The sequence below is a fragment of the Echiichthys vipera genome, assembly GCF_963691815.1.
Source record: "Echiichthys vipera genome assembly, chromosome: 17".
NCBI lineage: Eukaryota > Metazoa > Chordata > Actinopteri > Perciformes > Trachinidae > Echiichthys > Echiichthys vipera.
Genome location: NC_139842.1, coordinates 2,658,867 through 2,673,707, shown reverse-complemented (window position 1 = coordinate 2,673,707; position 14,841 = coordinate 2,658,867). Strand labels below are relative to the sequence as shown.

At 43.7% G+C, this 14,841-nt stretch overlaps 1 protein-coding gene across 1 annotated transcript; it reads left to right on the top strand.

The window, feature by feature from the left end:
* Window positions 1-49: 49 nt before the first annotated feature.
* nog1 (noggin 1) lies at window positions 50-1,092 on the top strand. Its single transcript, XM_083931995.1, has one exon. The coding sequence runs from the start codon at window positions 345-347 to the stop codon at window positions 1,011-1,013; it is 669 nt and encodes a 222-aa protein (XP_083788121.1). The 5' UTR covers window positions 50-344; the 3' UTR covers window positions 1,014-1,092.
* The last annotated feature ends 13,749 nt before the right edge of the window (window positions 1,093-14,841 follow it).

Sequence of the window (14,841 nt, the reverse complement as noted above, 5' to 3'; positions counted from 1 at the left end):
AAGAGGGGTTCGCGGATTACGTCACGCTCCGTGTGGAGAATATAACGGAGGCCGCGGGTTCCACTCAGCGCTTTTTCTGTACGGGAGTCAAGGGGGGAGCATCATGCCGAGCCCGCGCGCACGGAGCCCGAGGAGAGATCTGAGCTTTGTCACGCGCTTTGTCATCAACTGTTTCCACTGATGCTGCTGCGGATCCACTTTTTCATTTCTGTCACGGATTTTTCATCATGGGAAAGATTTAAGGAGCGATCGAGACGCACGTTTGGATACGGCTCACGCGTAATTGCGCACAAGAAAGTGTCCCTTTTCGCAGCTTCCCCGTGCGCACTGACCTCCCCACCGGCATGGATCAGCCTCAGCAGTGCGTAGCCATGTATCTGCTGGTGCTCTCCCTCGGGCTTCTCATGGACAGGGGGATCTGTCAGCACTACTACCTTCTGCGCCCCATCCCGAGTGACAGCCTGCCGCTTGTGGAATTAAAAGAGGACCCGGACCCCGTGTTCGACCCCAAGGAGCGGGACCTTAACGAGACCGAGCTGAAGAGCGCGCTGGGGGACTTTGACAGCCGCTATCTGTCCGTGTCGGCGCCCGCGGAGGACAAATACGCCGGCAACGACGAGCTCGATGACTCCGAGGTCCAAAAGCCCGGCGGAGTGCTGCCCAAAGAGATCCGAGCGGTGGATTTCGACGCGCAATTCGGCAAGAAGCACAAGCCCAGTAAGAAACTGAAGCGGCGGCTGCAGCAGTGGCTGTGGGCGTACTCGTTCTGCCCGGTCGTGTACACGTGGACCGACTTGGGGAACCGGTTCTGGCCGCGGTTCGTGCGGGCGGGCGGCTGCCTCAGCAAACGGTCGTGTTCGGTTCCGGAGGGGATGGTGTGTAAACCCGCGAACTCGACCCACCTGACGATACTGAGATGGAGGTGCGTGCAGAGGAAAGGGGGGCTGAAGTGCGCCTGGATACCCGTGCAGTACCCGATCATCACAGACTGCAAGTGCTCCTGCTCGAGCTGAACAAAACAAAACAAAACAAAACAAAGACTCTAAATAATAAATTATAAGCTCATTATTTTTGTGATTCTTCTTTCACGTGCACTACCGAGTGTAGGAATGTATTGTCTGTATATGCGGTGCCATGCAGTTATAGAGAGCTCCCTGTACAGAGTCAGTATTATTTGTAACCAGAGCCTACTTTATCCGCGGAGATTATTGGTTATATGTTTTGTATTTATGGAGATATGGCGCATAAAGAGCCACGTTGCTGGTTCTTTTCCCACATTTGGAGAAAGCAGCTGGACCTCAGAGTTCAAACGTGGCTAACTGACACAGCCGGTGACTTGTTTTATCCTGTAAATTAAGGAAAATGTGCTATTTATTCTTTATATTCGTACAATAAAACGACACTGAAATGACCCTGGATGCTTTGTCTCTTCCTGCCTGTGATCCCTTCTCTTCACCTGCCCCAGTGTGTGAAGCTCTCACGCTGACACCACACATGCAACGGAAACTTTTTACATGTCTTCAGATGCTGCATCACGGTGTCTAGTGGTGACACCAGTGGTTCTAGACACAACAGAGGGTTTGGTGTTGAACTGGAGGTGGATGTTTGATTTATTACACAATATTCCAATATTTGATTTATAGACAACATGTGGTGAGCAGCTCTCTGCAGGCCTCCGCTCGAACAACCCTCTCTTATCACTATAAACGTGTCAGCCACACATCAGACCGTTACACACTGATAAAGGAAGGCGCGGAGATTCAGTGATTGAAGGAATCAGCAGCTGTTAACGGCTCCCGTGCTTTCATCTCCACCGACCCTCCTCCCCATTTGCAGCCCAGCAGGAGCCGAGCTGCAGTGGAGGCTGATGCTCCACATGCCGTTAACACTGAATCTGTGCAACCTTTATGTCAAATGTGATGGATCTGAGTCTTTCATATGACTCTGCGTTATAAAACATACACCCCCCTGTGTCCGCTGGGTCTTTCCTGAGAAGATAAATGAATTTAGATTTAAAGGACCGACAAGTGACGCAAAAATAACAACAGAAAAAGAACAAAATCCACTTTAACTCCACTTCAGATGTCAATATTGTCATTTTTATTCCTCTACATTTGCACAACAGTTAGAGTTACTATTTGTAGATTCATAGTTTAGATGCAAAACATCTACTTATAACATACAGTGTCTTCAAATCAGTGGTGGAAGACGTGCCAATGTGTTTTACATACTTTGTAAAGTAGAAATTCCTATGATATTTGTAGATGCATAGTTTAGATGCATTTTGCATCTTTTTGTGGTGGTTTTGCGTCTATTTTTAGTCATTTTGCATCTTTTTGTGGTGATTTTGCATCTATTTCTAGTCATTTTGCATCTTTTTGTGCTGGTTTTGCATCTATTTTTAGTCATTTTGCATCTTTTTGTGTTGGTTTTGCATCTATTTTTAGTCATTTTGCATCTTTTTGCGGTGCTGTTGCATCTATTTTTAGTCATTTTGCATCTTTTTGTGGTGGTTTTGCATCTGTTTTTAGTTATTTTGCATCTTTTTGTGGTGGTTTTGCATCTGTTTTTAGTTATTTTGCATCTTTTGGTGATATTTTGCATTAACGACCATATTGAATGCAGCTTAACTGCAGCTGCAGCAGGGGAAATTACCTCGGTGCCTAAACTAGCAGGAGCTGAGCTGCAGTGGAGGCTGATGCTCCACATGCCGTTAACACTGAATCTGTGCAACCTTTATGTCAAATGTGATGGATCTGAGTCTTTCATATGACTCAGAGTTATAAAACACACCCCTGTGTCCGGTGGTTCGTTACTGAGAAGAGAAATGAATTTAGATTTAAAGGACCGACAAGTGACGCAAAAATAACAACAGAAGAAGAACAAAATCCACTTTAACTCCACTTCAGATGTAAATATTGTCGTTTTTATTCCTCTACATTTGCAGCAGTTACAGTTACTATTTATAGATGCATAGTTTAGATGCAAAACATCAACTTATAATATACAGTGTCTTCAAATCAGTGGTGGAAGACGTGCCAATGTGTTTTACATACTTTACGTAAAGTAGAAATTCCTATGATAATAATTATAGAAATGGTCCACAATGTAAATTTTGACTTAAGTAAAAGTACAGAAGTATTATTGGTAAAATGTATTTAAAGTATCCAAAGTCAAAGTACTAATTAAACCAATAATGGAAGATTACTTATTGATACACAACCTACGGTACTGGAACTAATTGGAAAAGGATCAATAAAGATACTAATGATCATTCATTAACAAAAAGCACGACTATGATGTTGCATAAACATGTTGATGTTGCTGGAAGAGGCAGAGCTAATTGAAACGGTTTTAAACTGTCGGGGAGCTGCGTCTTGGTTGGTGTTAACTTTGTGATGTAATTCCTGCTGGAAAATCTTCAACTGTCTCATTTTTTGTGGTTTAAACGCCTTCAATACGGAAGAAAGTGCTGATATAACGTACATTTACATTCATTCCTTAGCTAACTAAGTTACATGTAGCTACATGCTAACATCAGGAAAGCTGCGAACTTGGTTGCAGATGTTGATTAATAACTTAATTTGTGATTTTTGGTGGAAGAAAGTGCTGCAATAACGTTTTTCCTCAGTCGTTCACTGCTAGGTTACATGTAGCTACATGCTAACGTGAGGGGAAGTTTAAATCTTGGCTGCAGGTGTTGAATTTCCCCCATTTATCACATTTCTGCTCGAAAACGTTCGATTGTGTCTTTTTCTTTTTGTTCAGAAACCTTTAAGGGTGATTTTTGACGGAAGAAAGTGCTGCTGTAACATTTCTCTAAAGTCATATCACTGCTAACTAAGCTACATGCTAACATTTAAGCTGCGAACTTGGTTGCAGATGTTGATTTCCCCCATTTTCAGATCACATTTCTGCTCGAAAATGTTTTTTTTTTGGTTCAGAAGTCTTAAATGTGATTTTTGGTGGAAGAAAGTGCTGCAATAACATTTCTCCTCAGTCGTTCACTGCTAGGTTACATGTAGCTACATGCTAACGTCAGGGGAAAACCGTTTTATACTGTCGGGGAGTTGAACCTGCACCATATTTTATAATTTTAACATGATTTCAGTGTAAAATATTCATCTGCAAAGTGACTGGTAACCACAGCTGTCAACAGAGTGGAGTATAAAGTGCAGTATTTCTGTGAAATGCAGTGTAAAAGTATAATAATTAAGCATAATTGAGATTGCAATAGCTTTAATACTTGGATACGATTGAATGCATCATTTAAAGTGTTGATTCTTTTGAAAACCTTAAACCTGCAACCGTATCTACTAAAGCTCTACTCAGCTGTGTGTAAAGTAGTTAAAATGAGCTGCATTTTAATACACACGTACGTTTATTTTGAATAAATCCTTCTCTAAAAGTACAAGTCTTGTCCGTCGACAGTGTGGTGGTGAAGACAGAGATACGAGTGCGTCCTCCACCGCTGTGTACTCACTGATTGCTTCACATTTGGCAGGCGGGTACCTTCCTCTCGTCTTACTACCACCACCACATAAACGCCATTTCTCCTGACTCTGGATCTGCCAGTTCATCTCTGCAACTCTTGAACTCTTCCCCTCGAGTTTCTTTTACATTTTCTAGAAAAAAACCACCTCATTTTTCAGCAGCGACGTCACATTAAAGGGACATATCGTGAATTTCTCCTGCGTTGTTTTATTAGCGTCTCCCCCGAAATTCAAACTGACGTTTTTTTGGAAACTCTGGGATCTTCCCCAGAATCTAAAGTTCTGCGGGTTTGGACGCAGTCGGCCCCGTCGACGTGAGTTTGTAAAGACGGAGCCACCGCCGAGGTCACGAAGAATTTAAGAAGTGAAAATAATAGTTTTCAATAAATGAGTTGCTCTAATTGTCTGAGATTTTTTGCTGCTTCTCTCTCCCACTCGCTACACACACTCCCCCCTCCCTCTGTTCTTCCCCTGCCTCAGTGGGGTAGACTGTGGGGCACCAGAAAGCCTCTGTGTTTTGTTTCACTTGTGTTTAGTCCGTAATGATGCTCCTTAGCCTCAGAGCCAGCTCCGCACGTACACACGCAGCAGACAAATCCCTGTGCTTGTCACCGGATAGCAACCTAAGGGCGAAGATCTCCACCGTCCGGCTTAAACAGACACAATAAATAGCCCTGGATGCATGCGTATGTGTCGGACGCTCGGCGTGTGACAGTGATCCTCTTGTCTTTCCTGTGATACACTTTGTCCTGTTGCATAAAGCTCACGATGGTCAGGCCTTTACAGATGACAAGCTCTGTGGTTATGCACCTATTTCAGGTTTGGTGTGTCACAGCGAGGGGCGTTAAAGGATTAAAGGCTAGTGCGTTAACAGCTGCCCTGGGAAAGATACACAGCACATAATGCTTTCTTATTACTTCTATTATGTTTACACCTGAATTTGTCTTATTTTACATAACAAGCATCCTTCCCTGTGTAGTTTTGATTCCCTGTGTAGTCAGGGAGGGGACAATAATGATTTTTATCATGGATTTCAATAAAAAACACTCACGATAAGTTAATTTTGATGATTTTGCATCATCGTGATGATCATGAATATCTTCATGAGTGACCTGACCGGTGCGTTGACTTCAGTTTACTTCGTTTTTTCCTCTAAGGGCGCACTCCCACTGTGCTTCTGTCCCGTGCCCCGTGCTTCAGGGTCCTTGTCCCCCCCTCCAGGCCCGTTTGTCCTCACACTACCTGGGCCTCGGCGAATGCTTCTTGCTGCCTATACATCATCACGCCGTAACACGTCACACGCGTTGATGACGTGCTTAATTGACTATTTGGGGGCAGCCCTATGACGTACTATACGTCATAGGGCCATTAGCACTAGCGTAAGTATTGGCTATGCTTCCTGGGGTCCGCACACTGACCTTTTAAGACATTTTCTATCAGCGGGGCCTTATGACTGTTTATGATTCATGATCACCTTATTTAAGATTGTTTGTTTTTAGCTAAAAAACAAGAAAAGTGTCCTAACCTTTGTAATGTTTTGACACATTTAAGTGAATTAAAAAAATGTCTTTGATGCAATAAAATACATTTGTCTCTTAACTAAATGCAAAGCAAATCAGGAGATTCCTGTGTGTGTGTGTGTGTGTTAGTGCCTTTTTAAAGTTGTAGGTGTATTTCGATGATTACCCGTTATAATATCATGAGTCACAATCATTTTGGCCAGGATAATGGGACACGCCCGGTAGTCGGCTCACTGCAAACGTTCCAATATCTCAATGATTATTTGTGAAACCGAGATTTAACCTTGTGTTTCTTATCACGTCTGAGAAATACAAGTTTCTGTCCACGTCTCCCTCAGTTCTGCTGCTGTAAGTGCAGGCAAAGTGCTGACGCCGGTCAGATGATTTGTGTGTGGAGTACCACGCGTTGACAGAGCGCCCGGTGCCTGCTAATACCAGCTGCAGACTGGAGGATGCAGGGCTGCTAATGCCCTTCGTCACTTCTGAGCTGGCCCTCGGCTCTCACAGCGTGGTCGCTCAGCGTCCTCAGGCTGTCCACACATCTCTACCCTCCGAGATACCCCACAACGTAAGGCTTTTAGCCACCAGTCATCCATTAACTTAATGATCTCTTTGGGTATGGGCTCGCCCCCCCCCTTCAACCTAATCAACTTTCCTTTTTTTCCGCGGAGATGTTCTGAAGCCAAAACCTTGTTGCTGATTAAATTTTCCTACAGGGTTCAGATATTTCCCTGATCAAAGCAAACGTCTCCTTGTTAGCTTTGCCAACAATATCAAACATAAGTGGTTCATTTTTCCTTACAGATGATAAAATGCGTTTTAATAACCCGGGCTGGCTCATTAATAGGCCAAAGGTAGTCTTTGTGGCACCTTCATTAAGAAAACAATAACAAGCCGAACGTGCCAGCTAAAGGTTTGTAGAAGTCCGACGGCCGAGATGATGTTTGTTTAATGAAAATGACAAATTCGAGCAGTCGAGCACATGAAAGGATGTGCTGTAATGATCAGGTTGGAGCGCTCTGAATACATGTTCGACCTCTTTACTGGACCACGGCTCTCTCATAAAATGATACCCAACGTTTTGTGCTTTTATGCAGTGATGAAAGCTGGAAAATACCTTTTGATCTTCACAGAAAGAGAAACTGCCGCTGTGAGACTCTTTTCATGTGAGATACATCATCGAAACCACTTTGAAAGCATGGATGGACGGACATTCACAGATTAGAGCATATGTTGACCCTGCATTGGAATTATTTATGTCACGTTGACGTCATTTTGAGACGTCACGATCACTCCTTATGTGTTCATGTGTTAATATATAAACGTATTTCTACGTAACAATCTTAAAATGGGACATTCCAGACAAACATAACTGGATGATGTATGCATACAATATATGACTCGTACATGTGTCCATGCATATGTATTTTTAAGGGGCATGGACCCCCTACTTCATATGTCGTGTAAAACATCTCCCGAGCGCTTGAATGATTTTTCTGTCCGTCTATAAAACCAGGGACCTTCGCGTGGGTGTCTGCGGTGTTCATCTGAAGCACACTTGTGACCGTCTGTGGTGTTCCTGCACTGATATCATGGGAGCCCAGTGAGCACATGTGGAAGATTTTGTTGTGTATGTGACTCCAGGTAATGAAGCCTTTTGATTTGGTTTAAATCTGCGAACTGTGATCCGTCATAAACCTCTCTGACCTATTTTAACTTACATTTCATTAGTATGTCAGTGAAGACAACCCCTGCTTTAATGACCTGAGTGATTTCCCTTCGTACATCTGTCAATATGGTCAAATATACGGTGGTGGCTGTCCAGATGTCCAGCTGTGGCTGCGGCGGAGGCCTCGGGGAAGCGTCGCTGAATGAAGGCAGGTGTTCGCTCCCCAGTGGAACAGCCAACAGCTGTTTCTGGAGTTCACACAGCTCACATGTGAACCTGACGCTGGGCCAACAAATGCTTCGTTTTGGTTCCCGTCTGTTAGTTTAGTGTTTAAATGGAGCGTTTTATGCCTGCGCGCCTGTTCAGTGTGACCTTTGCGTGTTCAGCCACCGGCAGTTGGTTTCAGTTGGGAGTTCTGTTGCTAATAGCAACCACAGTTCCATAGCAGGTCCTGTTTAACTGATATTGTCACATCCGCCATTTTGTCCCATCTGTGGCTGAACAAATGCCAAGTTTCTTTATTTCTACTCTTCAATTTCCAGTATATACTTTTTATAATAGCTGTGTTGTGATTTAATGATTTTTAATTTAGTTGTTTTTGCGATCAGTTCCTGCCAACAAAGCTAGCCTTTATACTAGCTAGCTAGCTAGTGGATCTGTGTCACCAGTGGGACGGTCTTAATTAAACTTTCTGTTTCACCTACCGATATAAATTATGTTGTAATGCTTAGAGTTTATTTAATGGTGTTAAACTAAAGTCTAACTTCTTATCTTTGTAACCATATATTGTGTTAACGGCCTGATTTATCTTTGTGTTTACATGAGTGGTCAAAAGGACGCTAACAACGGTGAATTAGCCGCATGCTCCTCTCAGCCCTAGTCGGACACCCCGATCTCCTCGCTGTAAACACTGGGAGCTGCTGGTTGTCCACATTAACATCAATCCTGTCAATAAATTTGATAAATGAAAAAAATTCATCAACCATGTTTAAAAATACCTGGGGGCCCCCTCGAGCAGGTGCCTGAGAGACTTCCTCCGGTTGGGCTCCACTCAACCAATGGTTGGGCTCCACTCAACCATCTTGGATCACTTCACTGGAAAGTGATTTCAGGTGGTCGAGCCAATCAGGACCGCCGGGCGGGGTTTATATAGATGTGAGGTAGCAGAGAAGTGACTGTTGTGAATCAGACAACAATGGCGGCTTGCATCGAGGAAGCAGGCGTCAATATCGATGCTGCTGTTTCATCCGTTGAGTCCAATCTAACGAATATTTGTCCTTTAAAAGAACACCAGAGAACGGCTCTGAAGGCTTTTGTCGGTGGAACCATGTTTTCGACTTTCTCCCGACTTGGTTTGGCTTTTCCCTGCATCGCTCTCATCAGCGTCACGGTTTGGTTTTGATGTGAGTGGTTGATGTAGCACGTCAATAAAGGTGGCGGACAAGTGGTTTATCCAATCATATGCAAGGATTTTTGATAAGGCCCAGCCTCCTGAAATTACTTTGCTATGGAGCGATCCCAGATGGATGAGTGAAGCAAGTGGTCAAATGGATGCTAACACCGGTGCTAGCCGTGTGCTCCTCTCGGCTCTAGTCGGACACCCCGATCTCCTCTCCGTAAACACTGGGAGTTGCTGGTCGTCCACATTAACATCAATGTTGACAATACATTCAGGACCATCTTTCAGTCCTTCACAATAAAATGACGTGCTTTAACGGCTCCAAAATAAAGCGTAAAGTCATAATTAATTTCCATTTTTAATGTAAACCACCACCTGAGCCGCTCAGGCTGAGCGTCGCCCAAACGTCCAGACTGCTTTCTCTTATCAACGTCACTTTATTTTACTAATCTGACACGAAAACGTTAATGTACAAATATGAAATTTCACTTGCCGATTCTTAGAAGTAAATAAATGCTACTATTCTCAAGGCGATCGGAAAATGCGGAAGACCAGATCCGTCTGGATAGGAATAATACCAGCGAATGATGGTGATACAGGTGATACAGTTACGTTAATGTGTTGCTAATGGATCATTCTTACTATAGGACTACAGTATATTGATAGTTGAAGTGACTGTTGTGAATCAGACAACAATGGCGGCTCGCATCGAGGAAGCAGGCGTCAATATCGATGCTGATGTTTCATCCGTTGAGTCCAATCTAGCGAATATTTCTCTTTTAAAAGAACACCAGAGAACGGCTCTGAAGGCTTTTGTCGGTGGAACCATGTTTTCGCCTTTCTCCCGACTGCGTTTCGCTTTTCCCTGCGTCGCTCTCGTCAGCGTCACGGTTTGGTTTTGATGTGAGTGGTTGATGTAGCACGTCAATAAAGGTGGCGGACAAGTGGTTTATCCAATCATATGCAAGGATTTTTGATAAGGTCCAAACTCCTGAAATCACTTCGCTATGGAGCGTGAAGCGAGGAGTAACCAAATTCATCTGGCGAGAGTCAGGTTAAACTTTAACAGGGATTCAATTATTTAACTGTGACTTTTCTAAATGTTATCGAACTGAATAAATCAAATTCTGATACTGACACAAGTCATTTCAAGAGGTGTGTGATGCTCAAAAATCCATCCACAGATTTATCGACGTGTCTGCACCATAAAAGTCAATGGGGGAAAGTATTTTTAGGCCCCATGGTGTCAGTATGTTCAAAAAACCAAAACTAAAATAGCATCAGAACATCCCTACAAACACCTACCTGCTACCAGTGCCTTCGAGGAGAACTTTTCCAAAAGTCTTCTCCGTTATCCTCATTTGAAATATGATCACATCTCCTTTGAACACTTGCATGTCTTAATAAATCCTTTAATTTCAGGATCTGCAGCAAAAACAAATGACTTGTTCCGCTGCCTGACTTTAAACCTAAACCCTTTGATATCTGGTAAAACTCTTATGGGATAAACTGCTAAAATGTAAAGGGAAGTGTCCTTTGGGGTTTTTAAATCCTGGTACCTTTTAATATAATTTAATACATCGGCTTTGTACAAACCAAACTTTACTTCAACCAGTATTCTGCTATCAAAGTATGAATTTCATTTGTTAGATCAAGTTAGGGAAATCAGTGCGCACTGAATATGAGAAGCGCTTATCGCTGCCCCGCCTCAGCAGTTTGTTGGTTTGCAGTCCTCTGAAAGGCAGACACGTCCTGTCAAAAGTTTTATTTGTTTGGTAAAGGATGCTGTTTGGCGTGCGGCCCAGTTCATTGTGCTCTCCCACACATCAGATAATTGGAGGCTTTTGAAATATCCTCTCTGCTGCTGCAGCCGCTGCGCCCCGTCCTGGTCACGATGTTCAAACTGAGATGCGTGGCAAGGTTGATGTTGATTTTTCCTGCATTTTTGTCCGCTGTAAATTTCACCAGGCTTGGTTTTGATGACTTGTGGGGAGTGATCCTGCTGTTTGATGTCCAGAGCTCGTTAATCCAAACCTCATCTGGTATGCAAGGTCAGACCCTACTTTGATGTGCACTGGCCGGCTCTGCCAAGTCTAGAGAGTCGAGAGGGCACTGTTCGTTTAGGAAAGATCAGGAACTGTAGCAACCCTGACACATTTTGGCTTTTGTCCATCAACTACTGTGAGGATGAGGTCTGGTTTGTTAAAGGGGCCTCTTCGCTCTCCTGCGGCTGAAAGTGCACACATGAACATTTTCCTGAGGGGCTGAAACAAATACAAATCTTTTCCCCAAAACACAGGGTAATTGGAGGAATGTGTGGAACTTTCCTGTTTTCCTCAGAGTGCCACCAACGCCAGACGAAAAGCTCCACGATAACACAGAATAAATAACTGGAACATTATCGGGTATTACCGTCCTGCTTCCAGTTGTTCTCAACATAATTGTCTTTGTGATAAAACTTTAAACTTTTAAACTTCTACCTCTTCTATTCCTGAACCACAAAACAACCGTATAACAAGCGATTATTCATAGTTTATTCATTTTGGGTGAGGAGTTTCTTCTCGTAATGTGATTTGGAAGAGTTCAAAAGCTTTTTTGCGTCTTGGGTTCAAGTTCCTTGGAAACAGAGAGCAGAGGCAGTAGAAACAGTTTGTTTGTTATGTAAAATAAAGCAACAACGGCCCCCACTTCGCACTAAGCGCAGGAATTCACTGCAATTAACTCTTGAGCGTCACATGTAAATATGAAGGTTAGGGGCTCCACGGGCAGGCCGGCTCTCACTCACACACAGGGGATCCTGGGCCTTTGTTCTCCTGAGGCTTTGGCTGGCCGCCACTCTGCCTCAGTTGGCGGCAACTAGCCTAATTTTCTCACAATGGCTGGCGTGTGAGCCGTCCATCATTTCCCTGCCGTATCTCCCTGTTTCTCCCGAGCAGCCCCTCCACTGGCACCTCTCAAGCCTCCAGCAAATTCCCGTTAACCCTTTCCCCAAGTGCTATCATCCTGTTATCTCACACAACCAAGCCACCCAAGGATATTTATTAATTCACTCTGTTCACACTTGGCTGGGGTTTGATCAGATGTCAAGTATCTAAAGAGTTTTCTGGAGGTCTGCGAGATTCTCAGATGTACTTCAGGATCTCTGCAAATTGTTGCCAGATCCACCTCTCTTTGATTTAGCGTCTCACCTACAATAACTCCAGAAAGTAATGCCACGAAGTGCTGCTCTGGTTTCTAAAATACTATCCTACTCAGGGCGCGGAGGACCTGCCCGCAGGATGGTTGCTGAATGATAAAACCCAGCGCAGATTAAGATGTTTGAATTGATAATGCTCACATTGTTTAAGATGTATAGGTGGGGACAGCAGTCGTTTTCTTTCCTGGAGTGCCGGCATATTTTCTCAGTAGTCCCCAATGAGGATAGGGCGTATGGGGTCGCATAGAGAAATCTTTTTGCAGAGCACGCCACCTTATTCGTGCGGCCGCTCCGAAGCACTTCTAGTTGAAAATCCTTGTCAGGGAACTATTACACATTTATTTAATTCCCCTCCAGGGATTTATAAGGTCACCTACAAAGGGTTTCCTCAATGTACATCCCGAGGCGGCGCCCCACAAGATTTTATTAAATGTCATGAAGTCGCAATTACAAGACTGTGCGAGGGCTTTTAATTTGAGACGACAGTAACGGCACATCTGGGCCGTGCTCTAGAAACTGGGAGACGCGCACTGAGGAGAGAGAGTAAGGCCTTTACACACACCGTGGGCGTGTTTTTTTCGTGAGATTAATTAGCACCAGAACTGTTTCCTTACGACTGCAATCACACAGATCGCGATTATTACACGAAGAAAAGTGTAGTTTTTTTACGGATCAAAGTTGATTTTCCGGGCCTTGAGCACCGCAAATAAAGACATCGACCAATCATGATGTGTTTTACAACAAACAACCAACCAACCACTCAAACATCCAACCAACCAACCAACAAACTTACCAACCAACCAACCACGCAACCAATCAATCAACCATGCAAAACAACCAATCAACCCCACGAAACAACCAACCAACCAACTACTCAAACAAACATGTAATCAACCAACCAACCAACCAACCGACCACACAAACATCCAACCAACCAACCAACCAACCAACTAACCACACAAACAAACAAACAACCAACTTACCAACCAATCAACCAACCAGTCAAATAAACAAACATTTGTGGGAGCAGATCAGCCGTACACTTAATGTTGCTGGTGAGTTTTGTGCTTTCATCACCTCACGCATTGTCTGCTTGTTTTACACCTTGTATTCAGCCCTCTATAACGTAGTATGAAGCTAGCTACCTAGCTAGCTAATGTTAATGTCAATGTCGTTGTCACAGAAACAAAACCCACAGGCAGGGTTTCAAAGTGCTTCTTAGCGACCTGCAAGCACCTTTCTGTCATGTTACCTACAAAATCTACATTCTTATGCAGATATCTGTTTAGATTACTCAGTGTTTCATTCAAGAGATTTAATAATAATGTTTTATAACATGATAATTACGACACATGACAAATTCTTATTAAAAAAGCACAATTTGGGCTGTCATGTAGGTCGAGCATGTAACCACAGAGTTGGTTTGGATCTATGACATTTTCTTTCATTCTCTGCTGTTGGTAATAAAACCAAAAAAGGACAACAAGCAAACAAACAAACAGGAAAAACTATGAGGAAGATGGAAACATGACAAGCAACCAAATAGCCCGAATGAAGCTGGAAGCTTCCCATCTTGCTGGATTAGTTGTGCATCTAGAATCTTGTCTTGAATCTTAAGGTCTTCATCCTCGGCCAGAGGTTTTGGCTCAGTGGTGCAGAGCAATTCACAGTACTTGGGATTCCTGCTAGTATTAGGGTGATGGGAGGCAAGGTGTCTGCTGGGAAACCGGGGATAATTTTGTCAGCTTTCCTGGATGTTGAACAATGAATGGATACACTCCAAGCGTTGTTCAGTGTGGGAGCTTGCGAAGTATCACTACAGGTGAACTCGCATCTTATTATCATGTCCAGGTCTGCCAGGAGTCCTGCTCTGGTAGGATGGATGATGTACGAAGGACTCCAGCTTTTTGTAAAATGTATTCCTTTCATAAAACAGCAGTGCTTGCTTGGCAGCATGGGCCTTTTGCTAGCCTACATATCACTCTTTAGGCTTAAGTGATCAGCCAGAGGGGCTTTAGTGAGATGCTTTCTACTAAGATCCATGATCTTCACCAGTGGAACTTTAAATAAACATTTCCACATTTCAAGTTTGTCTGAGTTCGCTGGCATACCTCATGATGCTGACAGTCTACTGTCGACCGATGAAGGACAACAGACCCAACTCAGTGCTGTTTTGCTGCAGGGGCAGGAGGTAATGTTGCAACAAATAGTGCAGAGGAAAAAGAAGAGGGCAAAGGGAAAATAGTTGATCAGAAACGTCCACAGGACAGGCCTTGTCTCCTGAGACTTTCACCACGTTGTCGTCTCAGAGTGAGAAAAAGAATGTGAATGCATGCGACAACCTGAGATCAGCTGAGAGTTGGCAGCCGCGCTCAGAAGAAGGATTACCAAAGGTTTGTAAAACATAAAGGTTATCAGGAGCAAAACCCCTCCAGCACCAAAAACTGAGACCAAACCAACCTCACGTCTCCATCCTGATGACAGGGAACCCTTATTAACACGCCTGTGGGTTGCTGATATAATTGCACTCTGTCAAGGCGCTGCACAAACATGTCGTGGTAATA

Bases quoted from the DNA above. Each gene is read 5' to 3' on its own strand.
- nog1 (XM_083931995.1), top strand. From the start codon at position 345: ATGGATCAGCCTCAGCAGTGCGTAGCCATGTATCTGCTGGTGCTCTCC.